Below are 22500 nucleotides of genomic sequence, written 5' to 3'. Positions count from 1 at the left end.
TACTGTGTGGTATGTACTATATATATATATTATATTATCTAAATATGGTATATGGTGGCGTGTGGTATATATATATATTATATTTTATTAAAAAATAATATATATATATATATGAGAAGAAGATGGTAGAATACGGCAAGCGTAACGCATTTTAAATCTATATATATATATATCTATATATTATATATATATATATCTCAATTATATATATATAAATATATATATATATCTATAAGTTTATGTATTTAGACAGGTAAATTTATATATATATCATACTATCTATCTATATCTATTTCTATATCTATATATATATATATGTATATACCATATTATCTTATATGTATCTACATATATATACCTGTGTGTGTGTTGTGTGTGTGTGTGTGTGTGTGTGTGTGTTCAAATATTATATGTATACATACATATATATATATTGATATATATATATATTTTATATATATATATATGATCGATTATATATATTGTATTAGTGATATATGTATGTATGTATCTATAAGCCTTATATCTATGTATATATATGACATACGTGAAAACAAAGTATATACAGAAATATATATATATATATAGATATATAAATATATATATATATCTATTTATCATATTTATGCAATTATATATAATGATTAGTATACTATACCTATATGCGTAAAGTATATTTATATTACATCTCACTATATATTACATATACTATATATAAGTATATATTTTTGGTTCTTTCTTCTTCGTTTTTTTTCTTTTTGTTTCATGAGCTTGTATCAATCCATGGTAGGGACGTAGGCTTCTCATTAGGGGGGGGGGGGGTTTTATTTATGGTATAGTGCATATATATATATATATATATATATAAAAAATACTATTTATATATATATATATTAATATATAGTTAGTATTATATATATATATATATATATACAATATATATACAGTACATGTTATACATTTATAATATATATAGATATATATATCTATATATAGTATATATATATATATATATATATATATATACATATACGTGTGTGTTTGTGTTGTGTGTGTGTGTGTACATAATACAGCTGCATTCACACAAATTACACAAATACATATACTGTAATTTATATACATAATATATTATAGATATAGATATTTTATAATATATAATATATATATACAATTAGACATATCTTACATATAAATAATTATACATATATATATATATATTGTATATATAGATATATATATATATTTAGTATTTATATATATAACATATGTATACATATATATATATATATATATATAGAACTATAGATCTAATAGTTCACACACACACCACACACATCACACAACACACCCACAACCACCACACCACAACACACACACACATATATATATATTATAATATATATTATATATATATCTATATATATTTATATCGAAATATAATATGTATTATATATGTTTGTATATATACATATTTATTTATATATTATTATATATTATATATATATATATACTATATTATAGATATATATATGTATATATACATATTTTATATAGTATATATAACATATATATATATATCTATATATATATAATATTATGTATAGAATATATTGTAATATTCATTTATATAGATACTATATATATATATATTATATAATATATATTATTTCTATATATACAATACATATATTATATTATATATTATATATATATATATAATATATATATTGTATGTATGTATAATATATATTATTATATACATATAATCTATATATATAGACATATATATATATATATATTATATATTGCATTACATAATATATACATACAATACAGATATATATGGTGTATATATATATTTATCAATGTATAATATAATATAAATATATATATATATATATATATATATATTTATATATATTCTATCTGTTATGTATACATATATCTATCCATACCATACCGATATATCTATATATATATATATATAATTTATCTATATATATTTTTATTTATCTATATATATATCTATTTTGTATTGTGTGTTGGGGTTGTGTGTGTGGTGTTGTGTATTGGTGGGTCTTTGTTGGTTGTGTGTGTATATAATATGATATATATCTATTATATATATATTATATAATCTAGTTTTATTGTAGTGTGGTGTGTGTTTGGGTGTTTTGTGTGTGTGTGGGGTCTGTTGTGTGCTGTGTGTGTTGGTGGGGGGTTGTGTAGTCTTATATTATATTAGTAATTATATCATATATATATAACTATATTTATATATAAATATATATATATATGATATATATTATATACATATTATATATAGATGTCTCAATACATATCATATCTAAATCTTCGAAATATATATATCTATACATCTATATAATATCTATCTATAGATATATATAATATATATATCTATATTATATATGTATAGACATATATATCTACATATCAATATCTCTCTTTTTTAATATATTTATATATATATATATATATATATATATCTATACATAATAATCAATCTCTCTCTATATATACATCTATATAAATATATATGTATGTATGTATATTTGTATATAATATATGATATATATATATATAATTATTATATCTCAGTATATATATATATCTATTCTATATATATCTGCCTACCTATATCTACATACATACAAGATCTAATCTTGTGTATTCTCTTATTTAAATAATATATATTATAAATATACTCTATACATATATATTTATTCTATCTAAATATATATATAAATTATGTATGTATTAATCAATCATATACATGTGTGTGGTGTGTTAGTGAAGTGTGGTTCAAATATTGTGTGTTTTGTGTGTGTGTCAAATTTATCTATGTCTCCATACTTTTTATATACATATATATCTATCTCTATTATATATATAGATATATATATATAAATAAGAAGTATATATAAGTTATCATATATATATAGTCATATATAATACATATATATATCCTATATATAATAATATATATATCTATATCTATATATCTATATATAATATAATATGTGTGTGTGTGTGTGTGTGTGTGTGTGTGTGTGTGTGTGTGTGTGTTGGGGTGTGTGTGTGTGAGTGTGTGTGTGGTGTGTGTGAGTGTGTCTGCGTGCGCGTGTGCGTGTGCGTGTGCTTCTGCGTTGTGTGTGTGTGGTGTAATGAGTGGTGGTCCGTCGTGCGTGTGTGTGCATGGAGTGTGCGTATGCGTGTGGTGTGTGCGTGTGCGTGTGTGTGGTGCGTGTTTCAGAAGGAGACGAGAGCGAGAAGAGAAGAGCAGAGAGAGAAAGAAGAGAGAAAGAAGAAGCGGAGAGAGAGCGTGAAGCGCGAGCGCGAGAGATGATTATGAGATAGACTTGCGAGAGATAAGAGAGAGAGAGAGCGAGAGAGAGAGAGAGGTAGACCTAGATTGATATTGATGAGCTAGATAGATAAGATCTGTTAGATAGCTAGAGAGCGAGGAGAGAAAGGAGGTAGAGATAGATAGATAGCTAGATAGCTAGATAGATAGATAGATAGATAGATAGATAGATCTTTATAAGAATTTATATTTTATACATAATAATTTATAGATAGTATATATATATATATATATATATATATATATATATATAAAGAGAGAGAGAGAGAGAGAGAGAGAGAGATACATACACACACAGAAGGAGAGAGAAGTGGACAGAGATAAAAAAGACATCGAGAGGAAGGGAAAAGGAGAGAAAACCCAAAGAGAGATATGCACACACACATTTATAAATGCACGCATACCAATACATACATCAAGTGGATCTCCAATCTAAAATAAACATGAGGTCTTTTAAGCCGTGACTGAGCCGTGACTGAGAGGCCATGACTACGAGCGGTGTCAAAGGAATTAGGTGAACGATGAAGGCGGGAAGGAAGGAGGGAGGGAGGGAGGGAGAGGGAGGGTGGAAGGGAGGAAAGGGGAGGGAGGGAGAGAGAGGGTGGGTGGAAGGGAGAGGAGGGAAGGAGGGGGGAGATAGGGGGAGGGAGGGAGGGAGGGAGGGAGGGTGGAAGGGAGAGGGGGGAAGGAGGGAGGGAGGGAGAGGGAGAGAGGGAGGGAGAGGGAGGGAAGGAGGGAGAGAGAGGGAGGGTGGAAGGGAGAGGAGGGAATGAGAGAGAGGGAGGGAGGGTGGAAGGGAGAGGAGGGAGGGAGGGAAGGAAAGAGAGGGAGGGAGAGAGAGAGAGAAAGAGGGGGGGAAGGGGAGAGGGATAAAAAGAGGCCGAAATAGAGAAAGAAGGAAAGAGAGGGATGGAGGGAAGGAGAGAGTGAGAGAGGGAGTGAGAGAGGGAGGGAGGGAGGGAGGGAGGGAGGGATGAAAGGAGAGAGAGGGAGGGAGTGAGAGAGAAAGATGAAGAGAGGGAGGAAAGGAGGGAGAGAGAGGAAGAAAGGGGGAGGGCGGGGAGGGCAGATGCGAAGAAGCAATAGTATATATCAGGATATTGATATATGTTATATATATATATATTTATAGAGGAGAGAAAGGAGAGAGGGAGCGGGAGAGAAGAGAGTGAGGAGGAGGAGATGAGAGAGGAGAGTGGAGTGCCACGACGACGAGGATATAGAGAGAGAGGAGAGAGAGGAGAGAGAGAGAGAGAGGAAAAAAGGGGGGGGGGGGGGGGGGGATAGGGGGGAGAGGGAGTGAAGGTGTGGGATGTGTGTGAGTTGGAGTGTGTGAGAGAGAGTGTAGTGGTGAGGTGAGAGTGTGAGTGAGTGTGAGTGAGTGGAAAGGAGGTTGAGAGAGAGTGGTGTTGTGTGAGGTAGAGACAGAGAGTCGCAGAGTGAGTGTGGTAGGGAGTGGGTGGGAGTGGTGTGGGGTGGGTGGGGGGGTGAGGATGTGGGAGAGGGTGTGGGTGTGGTGGGTGATGGGTGAGGTGTGGAGTGGGTGGTGTGGGGTGGGGGTGTGGGGTTTGGGTGTGGTGGTGGGTGTAGGGTGTGGGTGGTTGGAGGGTGTGGGTGTGGTGATGTAAGGGCAGTGGGTCGGTGTGGGTGTGGGTGTGGGGTTGTGGTGTGGTGTGGGGTGTGTATGGGTGGGGGGTGAGGGGTTGGGGGTGGGGGGGTGGGGTGGGTGGGTGGGGGGGGGGGGGGGGGGGGAGGGTGGGGTGGGGGTGTGGGGGGGTGGGGGGGGGGGGGAGGGGGGGGGGGGTGGGGTTGTGGGGGTGGGGGAGGGGGGGGGGGTGTGGGGGGTGGTGGGTGGGGGGTGGGGTGGGGGGGTGGGGGGGGTGGGTGGGGTAGGGGGGGGTGGGTGGTGGGGGGGAGGGGGTGGGGGTGGGTGGGGTGGGGAGGAGGGGGGGTGGGGGGTGGGGGGTTGAGGTGGGGGGGGGGGGGGGGGGTGGGGGGGGGTTGGGGGGGGGGGGTGGAGGGGTGGGTGTTGGGATGGGGGGGGGGTGGGGTGGGGGGGGGGGGGGGGGGGTGGGCGTGTTCTGTGGTGGTGTGTGGGGTCTGGGTGGGGTAGGTGGATCCCCCACACCACCCCCCCCCACCCCCCCCCTTCCCCCCCCCCCCTCCCCTCCCCATTTTGGATTTGGTTATTTGTTGGCGGGAGTGAGAGCTATGTGTTAGGAGGTGGTGGTTATGAAGAGTAGTTAGAAGGTTGGTATATTTTTTCGTTTTTAGTATTAAAAGTTTTAAGATAGAGAGTGAAGAGTTTAATTTTGGAGACTGACGAGTGGAGTAAGGTATTGGTTGGAAGGATTAGAGTTAGTAAGAGAGGTATTCTTAATATGGTGTGGGTTGGTGGAGTAGGAGGAGAATGAGTAGTGGTAGAAGAGATATTATATAATTAAGGGGTGGTAGTTTAAATTATTGAGAAGAGTTAGAGAGGTTGAGTAGAGTATAGTATAGTTAGGAGTGTTGAGTGTAGTAAGTTAGGTTTGTTAGGTTAGTTTTGTAGATTTAGTAATTATTAGAGTGTTGAGTGTAGAGGGTTAGATTAGTTAAGTATTTAAAGATATGAGGCTATGAGTATAGGTTATTAAGTTAAATTTAGTTAGTAGTGAGTTGAAGTTTAGAAGAGATTAGTTTGGAAGTAGATATATTTAATAGTAGGATTAGTATAGAGAATAGTTATATTTTTTTATTAGTTAGTTTTAGGTTTTAGTATTGTTAGATTAATAATATTAGATAGAAATAGTATAGAGTATGTTTTAGAAGTTTATCTTGAGTGTTAGTGAGAGGTGGTAAGTAGTAGTAAGGTAGAAATATAGAGTATATAGGTTAGAAAGTGAGATGAGTGGAGATAGGGGATGTAGGGAGTGTAGATTGGTGTGTTGGTGTGTAGAGGGTAAGGGAGTAGAGGTGTAGATGGTTTTTTGTTATTTATATTGAGTGATTAGATTTTTTGAATATTTATTAGGCATAGAAATAGGAGAGGAATTAGATGATAGAGTTAGTTTTTATATTAAGAGTGGAGTTTGAGTGAGTAGAAGAGGATAGAGAGATAGATAGAGTTAAGATGAAGATATTTAGAGAGATAGAGAAGTAATGTAAGAAGTTTTTGTAAGAGAAGTATGAGTAGTGGAGTAGTTTTTATTTTTTAATATAAGAGTAGTAAGATTAGTAGTAGCCTAGTATTTTAGCTTTTTAAGAGAGAAAGTAGGAGTACGTATTATAGTTGTTTAGAGTAGTTTAGAAAAGTTGATAGTAGAGAGTAGAAGTAGTAGTATAGTATAGTTAGAGAATTTTTTTTAGCTAGTAGTAAAGAGAGATAAGATGTTAGGTTGTGATTAAAGTATGTTTTTTTTTTTTTGTTTGAGATACTTAGTTTTTTTTGATAGGTTTAATATTAGAGATTAAGGATTTAGATATAGAGAAGTAGAGAGTAGAGAGAGTGAGAGAGAGATAGATTTATTTTAGAGATAATAGTAGAGAGTGATACGAGTAGGTAGTTAGTATTAGATTAGAGTATGAGTTAGAGATTAGTTGAGAGACTTATCGTTTAGTTTTTTAGAGAGTTCTCTTTTTTTATTTAGTTTTATTAGTATTTAGTTAGTAATTATTAGTTAGAGAGGTAGGCGTTATAGAGTTTTGAGGTAGCAGATTTATCTATTTTTAGCAGTTTAGTTTGTTTAGATTAGATTATTTTTTAGAGTTCGATTATTTAGATTAGTTTTAGTTTATTAGTTTAGAAGAGTTTATATTCGACGATGTTAGGATGTTTGTGTCTAGAGAATTTTAGTATTGTTAGAGAGAGTTTATTTTTTGGTAGTTTTTTTAATATAGTTTAGTAAGAGATTTTTGTTAGGTGAGTTAGTCTTTTCTTTTATTTTAGTAGTTTTAGTATATAGTATTCAGTTTGTGTTAGAATAGGTATTTATTTTAATTTAATTTCTTTAGAGTTTTTTGTTAGCGTAGTATTTTTTAGAGATTAGTATTTTGATAGTAGTAGAATTAGAGAGAGTTAGAGTTTTTCGAGGGAGAATTAGAGATTTAGATGTATTTTTTCGATTGGAGATTATTTTTAACTTTATTAGTTATTATTAGTTAGAGTAGATATAAGTTAGTAGAGTTTTTTTTTTTTTATATTAGGAGCGAGAAGAGCAGAGAGAGGAAAGAGCGAGAGAGCGAGAGAGGAGATGAGGAGAGAGCGAGAGCGAGAGAGGAGGAAAGGAGAGCGAGAGAGGAGAGAGAGAGGAGGAGCGACGAGAGCGAGGCGGCGAGCGCGAGGAGGATTCCGCGCGGAGCGTTGAATGCTGCGCGCGAGCGAGGCCTAGCACGAAGTATCCTGCATCGGCTCCAAGCATCTGAAACCCAAAACCATCTTATTCCACCAACCTAACCATCCTAACATGACCTCCCCACTACAACCTCCGCCCCCCCCCCACCCAATCCCCACAACATAAACAGACCGACCACACAACACCCCCCCTACACCACCACCCCCTACCACACCATCATCACACTTTACACAGCACCACCCCCATTTTTTTCCCCCCCCCCCCCATTTTTTTAAATATTTCTTTTTTTAACAAGCCTCCCCCCCCCGGGTGGTGTGGCCCACCTCACACACACCACCACCCTTTGGGGGGGGGATTACATCATTATAATTATCATTATTATTATCAATGATAATGATAATAATGATGATAACAATAACAATAGTAATAACACTGATAATAATAATAATAATAATGATGATAATAATAATGATGATGATGACAATAATAATAATAATAATAATAATGATGATGACAATAATAATAATAATAATAATGATGATGATGACAATAATAATAATAATAATAATAATAATAATAATAATGATGATAATAATAAGAAATATAATACTAGTGACAACGACAATAATAATAGCAATAAAACATTAATAACGCTGAACACAGGCAGTGCTACAATGTGTCGTCTTTACTCTTGGGGAGGGGGGGGAGGACTAGATGGGGAGGGGGGTGATGGCGTCAAGAGGTGTTGTAACGTTACTTTGTTTACCTGGGGGGAGGGGGTGTGATGATATCAAGCGCTGATGTGGATGGCTGTTCCAATATACATTAAAATGAGTTAGACTACTGTTCTTGTGAAAGAGGAAAATATCTCATTTTTTTCTTTCTCTTTTTTTTTTGGGGGGGGGGAGGAGATTGTTTACCGGAATTTGGGCGATCTGAATAGACATTTGATGTTCATCTTGTCTTTTTTTCGTAATAGTTGATTATATCATTAATACTATAAGATACATTTGCATCTATGTCAGCCTGTCTGTCCATTCATTTGTCTATCTGTCTAGCTATCGCTTTCTCCATTTGTCTCTTCAGCTATCCCTCTCTCTATATTTATCCGTATTTACCTCTCACCCTCCCTCTCCTTCTTTCTTTCTTTCTTTCTCTCTCTCTCTCTCTCTCTCTCTCTCTCTCTCTCTCTCTCTCTCTCTCTCTCTCTCTCTCTCTCTTTATCTATCTTTCTCCTTCTCTCTCTCTCTTCTCTCTCTCCGCTCCTCTCCCTACCTCCCCCTCCCTCTCTCTCTTCTCTCCCTCTCTCTCTCTCTTCTCTTCCTCTATATATATATATTCTTATATATCAATCTATATATATATATATATATATATATTTCTCTCTCTCTATTTCTCTCTCCTTAACTTCTCTCTCTCCTCTCTCTCTCTCTTCTCTCTCTCTCTCTCTTTCTCCTCGTCTCTCTCTCTCTCTCTCTCTCTCTCTCTCTCTCTCTCTGTCTCTATCTATCTATCTCCTTCTCTCTTTTACTGACGAGTGACTCGTTGTCGCAAGGGGAGAAGAGATGAAGAGAGGAGGAATGAAGGAGAGAGGGCGAGGAGATTAGGAGGGTGGGGAAGAGAGGAGAGAGAGGAAAGAGAGTGGAAGAAGGCAAAAGGTTGAGAGCGAAAGAGTGATAGAGAGAGATGGGGATAGAGAGAGATTGAGATAGAAAGATAGAGAGAAATAGAGAAAGAGAGAGAGAGAAGGGGAGGGGAGAGAGAGAGAAAGAGAGAAAGAGAGAGAGAGAGAAAGAGAGAGAGAGAGAGAGAGAGAGAGAAAGTTAAATACAAAGACAGACAGACAAACACACAAGCAAACAGACAGAAAAAACGAGATAGAGAACAGTGGAGTTAAAAGAGAGAAAAAAAACAGAAGAGAAAAATGAGAGGAAATAGGAGGGAGAGAAAGAGACAGGAGGAGAAAAAGAGAAAGAAATCAGTGAAAACAAAGATAAACTGAAAAAAAATACAAGAAGAAACAGAAAGAGAAATGCGGAGAAACATCACTGAAGATTATAATTCACTGTTAAAGAGAAATTGGCAGACAGATAGAACGATATCGGACGAAAATTACAGAGAGAGAGATAAAGATAAAAATAAATCGATAGACGGATAAATAGCGCAGATAGACTGATAGAAAACAAAGTATCTATATGCAGATTATTCACCTTGAATACTTGAACACTGACATCTCAGACTCCCAGATTCACAGACAAGCAAAAAACAGACAAGCAAAGAAAGAGAGTCGGACATGCAAGCAAACAGAAACAAAACATCAGGCACATTTCAAGATATAATGAAAATGATTGCATGACTATCGCTACTTACAAGGAAATTATTATTATAATTATATTTGCATAATTTTGTTCAAGGGTGATAATATTATTGATACTTTATCAATGTTTAAGACATTTAGATCAGTGACGAAATATATTTACTTTTTCACAATATGCAGAGGCACGGAAACTCCACGAATACCATGATAAACAAGAAGACTCTTACCCTTTACATCCTCAAGATCCTACTCCAAAGAGGCATGAGCCGCGTGAGCCCCCGGGGCATGTTTGAAGGAGTAGGATGTCTCCCAGGACACATCCTTCAGCCTACTCTAGTTCTGGTCATCGCCTCTATATATCATGCTATAGCTCCTCCTTTCACTGGTTGGTTTAATCAACTAATCGGTTAGCTCTGAATCATTGCCTCGCCTCCCTCTTTTCATTGTGCATTTAAGCAAAATGGATAAAAATTGAGGATACGGCGAGGTGTCGACCCGTGCGCACTGAAGCCGTTCGTTCAACTACTCTTGCCCTGAATCTCGCGACCCTCCTCCTCGCCCCTTGCCCCCCCCCCCCTCATCTTCTCTCGTCACATCCTTCACCACCTTATGGGTAAAAAAAGGTAGACGGGATATTTCCATTGTAAACTGTTTACCGCTTCGCCGTTCGTGTTTTATGTCTGCAATTTGTCTCCTAACGATAGCTTTTACCAAATCTGTTTGAGTTTTAGTATTTGCAGAATTGTGTGTGTTGAAGGCAGTTTACCAGTCCTTGAGAAAATGTATAAAGTTGTCATGCTCTTTTCAATTCTGATTAGGAATAAATGGATACTGTATTAAATTACACATTAAACAGTTTAGCTTTCTGTCTTACGCATGTATGTATACATATAGCTGTCGCTGACATCAGTAACCTCTAAATAAATTCCCTGCCCATTAGTAACCACAAAAAAAGAAAGCAAATTAATTTTCTCATCTTTCTTATCAAACAGAAGTCTCCCGCCTCCCTCGGTACGAATCGACTTCTTATCACCTCGGATTACGCGCTTTACTACAATCGCAAGTAAACACAGTAAACATCCTCTGCCGATCGAGGTGTTTACATCTCTAGCGGCGATGCGATTGGCGCATGCGTCTTCTGTACTGGGAAGGAGATTGTTTTATTTGCTTATTAGTCGTTCGTTTCTTTGTTTGTTTGTTTTTCTCCTTCTGTATGTTTGTCAGTTTGTCTTTATATGTATGTATTTTAGTATCTTCCCCATGCTTTAGAATCCTCGCTTGTCCTGTAAGAAGTAAACATAAAGGGATATCAGAAGCTTCAGCGGTAGTGTTTTTCTGGCACAGTTAAAAGCTGAAGTGTTCACTAAAATTCGACAACTTCGTCTGAAGCAGCGGAAACGCGGGGATCCTCAGCTTACCGCGACGAGGGCAGGGCGGGATCTCCCTGGTTCGATACAGCTCGTAGAGCGCGATCGCTTGACCTGTTCACCGGTAAACGTCTGACTTTAAACTCTTGTTCCAGGGTCAGCTTTCCACTTTGGACTGTCTAGGGAACGGATGGTGTTTGTTTTAACGTGGACTGGCCAGCAAGCGCCATTTTGTATACGATCACATGGCTAGAAACTTAGGTCTACAGGAATTATTTCCTATGCATCCTATAATCTCTCTATCTCTATCTCTATCTCTAACTCTAACTCTAACTCTAACTCTAACTCTAACTCTAACTCTAACTCTCTCTCTCTCTCTCTCTCTCTCTCTCCACTCTCCTCTCTCTCTCCCTCTTTCTCCCTCTCTCTCCCTCCCCCCCCCCCTCTCTCTCTTCTCTCTCTCTCTTACAATCTCTTTCTTCTCTCTCTCTCTTACACTCTCTTTCTTCTCTCTCTCTCTTACACTCTCTTTCTTCTCTCTCTCTCTTACACTCTCTTTCTTCTCTCTCTCTCTCTCTCTCTCTTCGTCTCTCTTCTCTTCTTCTCCCTCTCCCACTCCCTTCTCTCTCTCCTCTCTCTCTCCTCTCTCTTTTCTCTTCTCTCTCTCTCTCTCTCTCTCTCTCTCTTCTCTCTCTCTCTCTCTCTCTCTTCCCCTCTCTCTCTCTCTCCCTCCTCTCCCTCTCTCTCCTTCCCTCTTCTCTCTCTCTCTCTCTCTCTCTCTCTCTCTCTCTCTCTCTCTCTCTCTCTCTCTCTCTCTCTCTCTCTCTCTCTCTCTCTCTCTCTCTCTTTCTCTCTCTCTCTCTCTCTTTTTCAATAAATCGACCTCCTATTCGTTTCAAACGAGTCTCTGTGTTGTGAAATATATATGCAATAATATTTCACAGAATAGTCCACTGACCCCGTACTCGCCAATGGCTGTGGTCGACATCCAACTTATTTTAGGGAGATGTATTTTAACCTTTATTTCTTTTATTTACAATTACATATTTCTCTCTATTCTACTATTTATAACGTACAACACAAAACAACACACCACACAAAGTTTCCTCTATATCTAAATCCTTGAGACTAGTGTACATTGCCGGTTTGTTCCTTGTTCCTCGTAGACAGAGCAGTGAAGACCGTAGTAGTGAGAAGGCCAATCGACACCTCATCCATGCAACGACGGCGCTCTTCTGTTGCTGCCTTTTCTCTGCAAGTTGTTGTGCAAGGGATGAGTAGAATATCGTTGCTCTCGATGACATTCCCCCAGAAGTCGTAAATACAAGAGGTGTGAAAGTACCTTGCTCGACTTCTCGGACGCGTTCGCCATACTCCCTCATTTTGTTGTTCTCATGCTTGGTGTGAGCAGAGAGGAGTTCCTGGGATCGGTTGCTCGTGGCCATAGGGTTGAAGATTCGTATGTCGAAGAAGGCCCGTTGCCCTCGTACCCAGAAACTGTTGGCACTGATGGCAACAACGATAGTCATTATCAGGATTAGCATTAGTAACATTATTACTATCATCATTAGTATCGTCATCACCATACTATCTGATTATGATCACTCATTATTATCATCATTAGTATCGTCATCACCATACTATCTGATTATGATCACTCATTATTATCATCATTAGTATCGTCATCACCATACTATCTGATTATGATCACTCATTATTATCATCATTATTCCATTGTCATTGCAATCATAATAACACTAGTATTATTTTATGATCTGTTCTCAGTAATGACATCTACTGTATAACCGCGACTTATATATTTCTGGTTATCACATGTCCACGCCCAGTAACTGACATTATACTTTATGATTTTAAGTTTGAGCGCTGCAGATAGCACCTATATCCTTTATTGTTGTAATGTGCATATTGACGTAGTTTATCTTCGTTTAACATTTTCTTTCAGTATTAGAGTTCAATTTACGTTTTCTATAACTTAGTTTTACGGTAAACTAGTGTAGTTTGATTGTTCATTATTTCTCTCGTTACTGTGGTCCTTTTTCTTATTTCATACTTTTTTGTTCTTTCAAGCTCTGTTTGTATTCTTGTCATTAATTCATGCCCTGGTACCATCAGCCCAGTTATAAATATAATACAATTATAAGGGTGTGCAATGTGATTAAAATTTGTTTTCAAAATGTAATGTTTTACAGTGTTAATGGTATTTGAAAATGTGTACTTATGGCAAAGACATACAATGCTGATCTTTTGGAGCATGTTGACAAATATACCAGATTATTACTAGATATATAAATAACCATACTATAACCCCCAAAAAATCACTGGTTACCATTTAAACAAGTGAAAGCTGCAGCTGAAAAGATTCCAGGGCCGGTCTCTTTGGCACAAAGATGAACATCAAGTAAATTTTAATAACTGCATAGATTCAAATGAGAAAAGTTTTTTACACATTCCTGTAACCAGTGTTACGGAAACAGGCAGTAGAAAGATTTTCTTTCCTCATGCAAAACTGTCCACTCAAGATTTTTTTTTTTTTTACATTAATTCTCTTCTCTTTTAAGGCCTATCAAAACACTTTATAAAACACAACCGTCGGGATCAGAATTCCTTTTTTCTCTCATGGATTATAAAATCAAACACAAAGTTAATAACATTTCAAATTTATTTTCAGAACAGATGACAGGAGGTACAGCCATAATCAGCTCAGGGAAGAAGAAAAAAATATACAATAACCATTAAAGTCTAAACGATAGAACATAAAATCCATTTGTCCTAAAAACTGCAAAACAGTAAGTCTCTTTGTCCCTCTGGGAGCACATGTGTAGCAGCATGTTTTGATGGTTTTCAGAAACAAAAAATTCATATAAAATACAATCATTGCAGACCTCATCGCCCAGGAATGTTTGATGGGACTGTTTGTCATAATGTTATTTTCATTTCTAGAGTGAGTATGCAAACAATGATACATATAGTAACCATATTGAAATCATCTTCAATAATATATATCTAGAAATAAAAATAATAAAGTATTTAATCCTAATAATCATACTAATAAGGTATTAAGGATAATAATGTCATGATAATAATTGAACATAGTAATAATAATTGCATTTAGTAATAATAATAATAACTGAATGCAGTAATAATCATAACTACTTTTACAATTATAATTACAATTATAATTATAATTATAATTATAATAATAACAATAATATGATCATATCTTTATTATCATCCTTATTATCATCATTTTTATTAAAATCATTACTATTATCATTATCATCATTATCATTATCATTATTGTATTGATGATGATGATGATGATAATAATGATAATAATAATAATAATAATAATAATAATAATAATAATAATAATAATAATAATAATAATAATAATAATAATAATAATAATAATAATAATAATAATAATAATGATAATAATGATAATAATGATAATAATGATAATAATAATAACACTGATGAATATAAAAACAATAACAACAATAATAATAATAATTATAAAATTAATAATTATAAAATTAATAATAATAATAATAATAATAATAATAATAATAACAATAATAATAATAATAAAATAATAATAATAAAATAATAATAATAAAAATAATAATAAAAATAATAATAATGATAATAATAATAATAAAATAATAATAAAAATAATAATAAAAAAATAATAAATAAAAAAATAAATAAATAAATAAATTTACAAAAATAAAAAAATAATAAAAAAATAAAAAATTTAAATATTAATAATAATAATAATAATAATAATAATAATAATAATAATAATAATAACAATAATAATAATAATAATAATAATAATAATAATAATAAAAAACAAGTAATTATCATATTAGAAATTCATATAAAAAACTTATGTTAGCAATGATATCAAATGCAAAGTTTAAACAGAGAAAGAAAGCCATTTTTTGTGATGTCTAACTTCCAGTCACCACTAAAATCCTCAACTACACTTTACGTGATCCCATTATAGAAAGTACAAAAAACTCTTTTTAGTGAAGCTAAGGCGACCCCCAGGCTCAGGGTACAAGGTATTGACTCCCCAACAAACTGGCTAGCGGTGAGTGCCATTCACAATTCAACGGGATATACAACTATGTACAAATGTGGCCCACAATTCCCCAAAACTGCAGAAGAGGTACATACAACTAGGTAGCCCCGAGGGTAAAGGTAGAAGTTGACAGCATTTTTTTTTTCTTTTTTCTCTTTTTTTAGGTACAGAAATAGACATCCAAGTTGACCCTTAAAGCTACAACTATGAAGTATAGTTGTCAATGCATGCTGTAATTCTGGTTGATAATCATTGCATCTGATAATCTACAAGTTAAAGTTAATATACAAGATCACATACACCATAATTACAGGCAACAGTTTTTTCATGTCATTTTGGATGTTTAGAACTATACAAATCAATGTAAATAGCGCTAACCCACAAGGTATAAGTACAAATATCTTCTACTGGTTGGTATATTTATGGTGCATTGACACTGTAGATTTCATGGACATCAAACTACAGTGATATCAATGTCATATTGCCCAAGATTAAGTCTACTTTATACATATACAATAGCAAATCTCCCCTGATGATTTATTGTTACAAATTTTAACCATGTGCACCTTTGAAATGTGTATATATTAAAATTATCAACATTCTTCCAATTACACATGAAACTTTGTAAATTCACATTTTTCCTGTATCATTTCATACAAAATAAATATTACAAGTAAAACAGGAAGTTGTCAAGAAATAAGTACAATCTATATAATCATGAAACTATTATCCATTAGTATTTCAATTCAAGATCAGAGAAAACTTTAAGAAAAAAACAGAATATATTATACAAACTATTCCATCATCATATTGAAATATATTGAATGAATGATTGCAAGACGGAAATGCAAAGAAAAAACCCTACATAGTCCCTACTTTCAGTGTTTGGATTCTTATCATCATTTATGAATCCTTTTAGTGGTAATATACATATACACAACTCCCCATGTATGTACAGAGAAAGTGGATTCACCAATCATGATTGTACTGCCTTATATTCCTTGGGGTTAGCAGGAAAGCATTGAATGACCCACAAACTGCAAGCCATCTTACCATTTTAAACAAAAAGAAAAAAAAAAATCTTTTTATAATCTCATTTTTATATACAGAGTTCTATATGTATATGTATCATAAACACAAAGATGCTCAAAATGTTCCAAAGTATTTCAAGGTACAATATATCAAACACTCCCTAGTATTTTGCCTATGTTTGTTAGTTACTACGCTACACACCTGATAATCATGTCTGAGACTAGCTGGAGGGGGTCATCTTCTGAAGGATTTACAAAATAGGCTGACCATAAATTCGCTTTGGTAAAAAGACTTAAAATTATTAGTTGAAAAAAAATAATAATAAATAAAAAATAAACAAAAGTTCCAATCAACCAATACCCAAATCAAGTGTTCTTTGATCTCTGTCAAATTAACAATCATTATCAAGAACAGCAGAATTCTACAATTTTGCAAGAATACATTATAAATTATTCTTGCAATTGGTATCAAAATTTCATTTATAGTAATACCAATTGGTTTCTTTTTTCTTCTGCATTTTTCATAAACCAGATAGGTATAGCTTTTTTTCATTGAATCTTTCACAGTGGAAAGAAAAAAATTAATTTAACAATCTTCCTTAAAAGCAAAACAAAATATGTACATATGTACATAGATTACATGTATCCACTTCCATAATAAAATCACTATTATAACTTTCTTAAAAACTCTAACATCCTTTAAACCTATGCTATGAATTTTAGTAAAAAAGCATTTTGAAAAATATTTCACAGTTCAGTTTCAAATGGTCTTGAAGATGAGTCTGGCATCTAATTTCCTTTTCCTCTTCATTTCAGGTCCAGCTAGTTGTCTACATCCTGCACTTGTTCATACACTCCAGTGGTGTTCATAAACTGCATACAATGAAAGACAAACTTTATGGATTCGGTGGTAAAATAGACCCTCTCGCACCTTTTAATCTTCTCTTGGTAATGCCCAGTGCCCATCGTATGGAAACTGCCATAGCCAGTACATGGACAGGCCACTTCCCTTCTTTATGCCTCATTCTCTGGTTTGTGTGAACTGCCTATCACTGTAATGTTACTAGATGTCATGGCGAGATAGCACCACCCATTCCAAGGTGTTCTGTTTATGGCCAAATATGTTTCTATTTTCTAAAAAAAAAATCAATTTCTAAGACATTAATGGACCACAGTTTCATATTTATTTAATCTGTTTATTCATTTATCTATTAGTCATCATCCTTCTGAAATATGGGATCAGCTGCACAAATATTCTTTCTTTTTCTTTTTCTTGTGAGAACCACAACACTGGATTATGAGAGTAACTAAAACATGACTAAAATCAAAAGTAGCATATTATACACAAGTATATATTATTTTTGCCTACTCTGCTAAACCATATACACAAGATCTAAAAGAGAATTTAAAGGAATGATGAGGAAAAAATACAAGAGCTTGCTCTCCCTCACTCTCTCCCTCACTCTCTCTCTCTTTTTTACTCTGCAACATCATGCAATTCAAGAAGAAGGAACTTCAAGGCGTCTATACAAAGGCAACAAGCAAACAGCTCTATAACTGTATACTTGTCAACTACCAAATCTTAACACAATATCACTTTTGCTTCTCCAGTAACTTTATTTAGCTATATTTTTCTAATTTCTGCACACACTTCCTTTTTTTATATGTGTATATCTGCAATAAAACTAGAGCCTCATTTGCACTCAAACTCATGATCATACTCTGTTCAAGGATTTTTTTTTTCTTTTTACAAAATCAAACTTCTGATAATACAAACTTTAATCAAATCAAATATAAATAATAAAAAATTACTAATATGTGAATAAAGTACTTCACTTCATTGCACATCACAATTCTTAGATACATTAGACCATAAATAATAACACAAGAAGCAACACCTCCATTTTCAACATAAATCAAATCAAACTACCTCAATGTTTACAAATCAACCACATCCTCAATGCAGATGTTGAAAATTAAAAGAAAAATGTACAATGTAAACATAAATATCATAAGTAATCATTAAATATGAGTATCATATCAATCATTTTCTTCCTATAGAGTACATATGAAGTTTCAGGATACATGATTTCCATATTCAAAATCATTAAACTAATTTTTTTTACATAAAACAATTCATTCTAGATAGAACACCTAGAATCAGAAGGGATAAAAAAAGACAAATGCTGTCTTGCACAATGTCAAGAATATAATGCAAAACAAAACAAAGAACTCTGACAACAATAACAACAATATGTATTTAAATGCAAGTATGTCTATGAACTTAGATTTGGGGCAAAAGAATAATTGTCCAATCAGATGTGCAGGAATATTAAAGAAACATGGAAATACCAGGACACTCTCCAATGCTATCTACTCTTCTTGGTGTTACCTTCCTGATAATAAAAGGAAAAAAACACACTGAACACATCACATCACATCACTCCAGCCAATACCTCTCACATCTCATTGGCTTGATTAGTTTCATGAGTGGATTTACAAATCAAAGAATTAATCAAGGATATTCTTACATAAACAAACAAAAAAAAACTGATATATATTTTCTCACATACGTACATGGTTATCAAACTCAAGATTTAATAAATTACCAACTACAATGAATATACAGGATAAAATCATTCTCAATCACTTTTTTTATTCATTTTTTCTATTAAATTTGCAAGAAGGGTACAGACCAACTTCCACACCTCACGTTCGGGGGTTAAATCTTGCTCGCTCATTCTTCCAAAAATGACACTTATATATTTGCCTTAATGCTATAATAGACTATCCCATATAATGATAAAAATGTTGTGGATGAACATGAGAACTATGAATGTCTGCGGGTGAAGAGGATGACAATGACGATGTGAATGGGAGAAATTATCGGTCCTGTACAGCACTTACACCTTTGCTATGTTGGACGTCTCATTGAGCTCTCGTCGTGGCCGGCTCTGTTAATATGCTAATTTCAATCTGAAATCCACAGTTAAGGAAAAAAATGAGCAGACTGGATTCTTTTTTTTTCCGTTCTGTAACAGTATAGCAAATTGTGTTATTCTCACTCAATTTTGGCTTCCTCCCATTTCTCAGATCTGACTGAATAATCAAGTGCAACTTCCTTTCTTTTTAATTTATTTTTTTTAATCTATTAAATATTCATAAACAAACTTCATTCTCTACATTCACAAATATTGCCTTCCATTCACTCATCTAGAAAGTTATTTATGCATCTAATCATACCTCTATTAATTTTTCCTCCTACTTATTCATCTATCTATATAAATCCTACAATTCTATTCAATGACCGTGGCGCACCTGGGCCTGTGCAGTCAGTCCTATACACCACGATCATGGAAGGCCTGCCAACATCTGGCAGGATTTTTCTGCATTGTTTTGTTACTAACGTCACGTGGTGGCAGCACTTACTGCCGGGAAGTGATACCATGTTATGGGTTTTTGTAAGGCCAGCACAGCAGGCAATCATGCATGCACCGGGCGGAGCCAAAACCACCCCAACGCTATTGGGTTAACGAAAAGTACCAAGTATCTACTACTATTTCTAGTTCTGTTTGGCAAGTTTCCTCCAGCCACACCTGCCATTTCAACCCCATATCATCATGCTCCTTACAATCTGTTCCCTCCCTTAGCCAATCAGACAGTTGTGATTTTTTCTGTATGGTATATTTCATGCAGGCAAATATCCATCCTTTCACCTGATCTATACCCTCCTCCCACACCATATTCTTGCACAACAACATACAGTATAGCTAGTTGCCTTATGGTATACAATTGTCATTTTATCATTTATATTCAAATAAATGTCATTGTATTCTATGCTATGATTATGCTCTTTTTTGCTTCATAAGAATTTTATTTTCATGTTCTATTTGCATTTCATCGAGCCACACCTGCAATATCAGTTCTATGCAGTTCTTTTACAATCTATTAACCCATTGACAGCGGATGGCATGATTGGCTGCCAAGGCAGAGTCGGTCATAGACGCGGATGGCACCGTGCCATACAACCCGTTACATGACTGTATACATATCATATTAAAACCACGACCAATGGGTTAACCCATTGTGGACAGGGGATAGATTCGTTTGCTCAGTCTCCAGGATGTGTTTTATTTCTGAACGAGGCAGCTTGAAACATCATAATTTGAATCTTCCCACTCTCTTTTAGTCACTCATTATAAAACTAGAGCCATATTTGTGTGTTTTATTGTGTTTCGAGACTTATATAAGCCACATGACAGGCTCTATCACGGCTACAGTGACTAAAATTGTAGTATATGATACACATCAGCTCATTATTTTCTTTATACAAAGTATGATAGAAGTATTGCTGTCTAATGGGTGGGCAAAAAGCAATTTTATTTTTTGTATTTTTGTGCTGTCATGAACAAATAAGAAACGTATAACCACCTATAATGAAGATAACATGAAGAGGTAGGGAAGAGGAAGGAAACCTGTGCTTATTATTTTGAGTGCCACAGGAAAAGGCATCCCTATTGGCACAGGAGCACATTTTAGACACGGGGTACGGTTTGAGTCAACTTCCTCGTCTCGTTCTGCTTGCACAACCTTCATCTACGGCACTTTAGAGCAAGAGGTCGTCAACTTGTTGTGTGCCATCGCTCTCAAAAGATAGTGCTTGTTAGAGACTGTAGATGGGTGCCATTCAAGGCTCTCTCTCTTACTGGTGCTAGAACAAAGTGGTGCCATCTAGGTTTTGGAAGTTAGGTTTGCTCAATATTACGGTAATTATAGTAATCATGACTGCAATTGCCATCATTACTCACTCCTTGATCATAGCACAATAAAATAGCACAATGATCCAAAATCCCCGAACGTCATGTACGTCATGACGCCCACCATCAGGCTAAAGCTCCTGTGTCATGTATGTCATGACACCCGTCCGCAATGGGTTAATGTATAAACTTTTTCACCTAACCCATAATTGACCAATAATTCAAGAATTGAGCTATTGATCATATTGATAAGTTATAAAACTCTTTCTATCTATTTATATGTTCCTATGGATTAAGAAGAAGAAGAGGAAGAATCCCAAAGTCAATCCACCTTTAGTTCAAGCTAACCAACGTTTATAAATGATGTAAAAGGATACAACTCTCAGTCCGCGTTCAATGGGGTTGGTGAGGAGTAAGCCACGAGGTGACCAGGTCCTTTCGTTCTGTTCTGCCACATATTTAGTTACCTTCTTCATCATCTGAAAAATCAATGTTTAAAATGTAAAGATTCAGATCCAGTGAGCAAACATTGTTGTCTTCTATAAGATCTTAAATACATTCATGTCTAATCCATAAATAACCTAGCTATCAGAATGAAATAAATAATATTCATCACACAAATGATATCCAGTAATTCCCATGTTGTTGTTGTTGTTGTTTTTTGTTTATTTTTACCATCACTCCTGAAAAGAAAATTCTTACTTTGCAGTCAACTTTGACAAAACAAGAGCATCTCCAAATGTAGGTGCTAGTTACCTACCTATACCAACCCATACTCCATGGGTTAAGAAGAGTAATCAACAATTATACAGGTTATTCACCTACCTGTTCATAATGTGTTTCCATGCAGAAGAACACCAGATATGCTGTTAAACATCCTAGACATCCTTCACAGTACCGACCACATGACATCTTCTCTGCCTCCACAAACATCCCATTTATGTCATTTATTGTGTTCTCGAAGACGGATTTCTCAATCTGCAAAAGAAAAATCCAGTGAAAATTCTGAAACATCTAATCAATTGATTACTTTGGTATTTTTCCCTAAACTAAATAAGAATAAGCATAAGAACATATAATATCATCAAATATATAGCTTTTCTTCTTATTCTTATTCTTCTAATGTGTCAAACCACAAAAAAAATCTTTACATTCCACTGTTAAAAAATTCTTCCTTTACTCCATTCTGTGTAAATAT

The 22500-nt window shown here is 34.8% G+C and overlaps 2 protein-coding genes across 4 annotated transcripts in view; both read right to left on the bottom strand.

The window, feature by feature from the left end:
• The window catches only part of LOC122265632 (putative G protein-coupled receptor AH9.1), a 37336-nt gene extending 26782 nt beyond the window's left edge, over nucleotides 1-10554 (bottom strand). For both annotated transcript variants that reach the window (XM_086554030.1, XM_086554028.1), the window contains exon 1: nucleotides 10264-10554. The gene's annotated coding sequence lies outside the window, so the exon portion shown is untranslated. The remainder of the gene's footprint in view (nucleotides 1-10263) is intronic.
• A 3511-nt stretch (nucleotides 10555-14065) lies between these two features.
• LOC122247350 (golgin subfamily A member 7) overlaps nucleotides 14066-22500 on the bottom strand; it is a 16489-nt gene continuing 8054 nt past the window's right edge. Inside the window, exons 3-5 of one of the 2 annotated variants that reach the window (XM_043006581.2) lie at nucleotides 22128-22280; nucleotides 21680-21781; nucleotides 14066-19521 (exon numbers count right to left, since the gene is read on the bottom strand). In XM_043006581.2, coding sequence (XP_042862515.1) covers nucleotides 19474-19521; nucleotides 21680-21781; nucleotides 22128-22280 — 303 coding nt within the window. In that variant the 3' untranslated portion in view covers nucleotides 14066-19473. The remainder of the gene's footprint in view (nucleotides 19522-21679; nucleotides 21782-22127; nucleotides 22281-22500) is intronic. The other variant, XM_086554027.1, reaches the window with a different exon arrangement.

Source organism: Penaeus japonicus, unplaced genomic scaffold (genome assembly GCF_977035675.1).
Source record: "Penaeus japonicus unplaced genomic scaffold, GWHDUDI00000001_assembly GWHDUDI00000029, whole genome shotgun sequence".
Taxonomy (NCBI): Eukaryota; Metazoa; Arthropoda; class Malacostraca; order Decapoda; family Penaeidae; genus Penaeus; species Penaeus japonicus.
The sequence above is the reverse complement of the archived record's forward strand: the minus strand, read 5'-3'. Positions and strand labels throughout refer to the sequence as shown.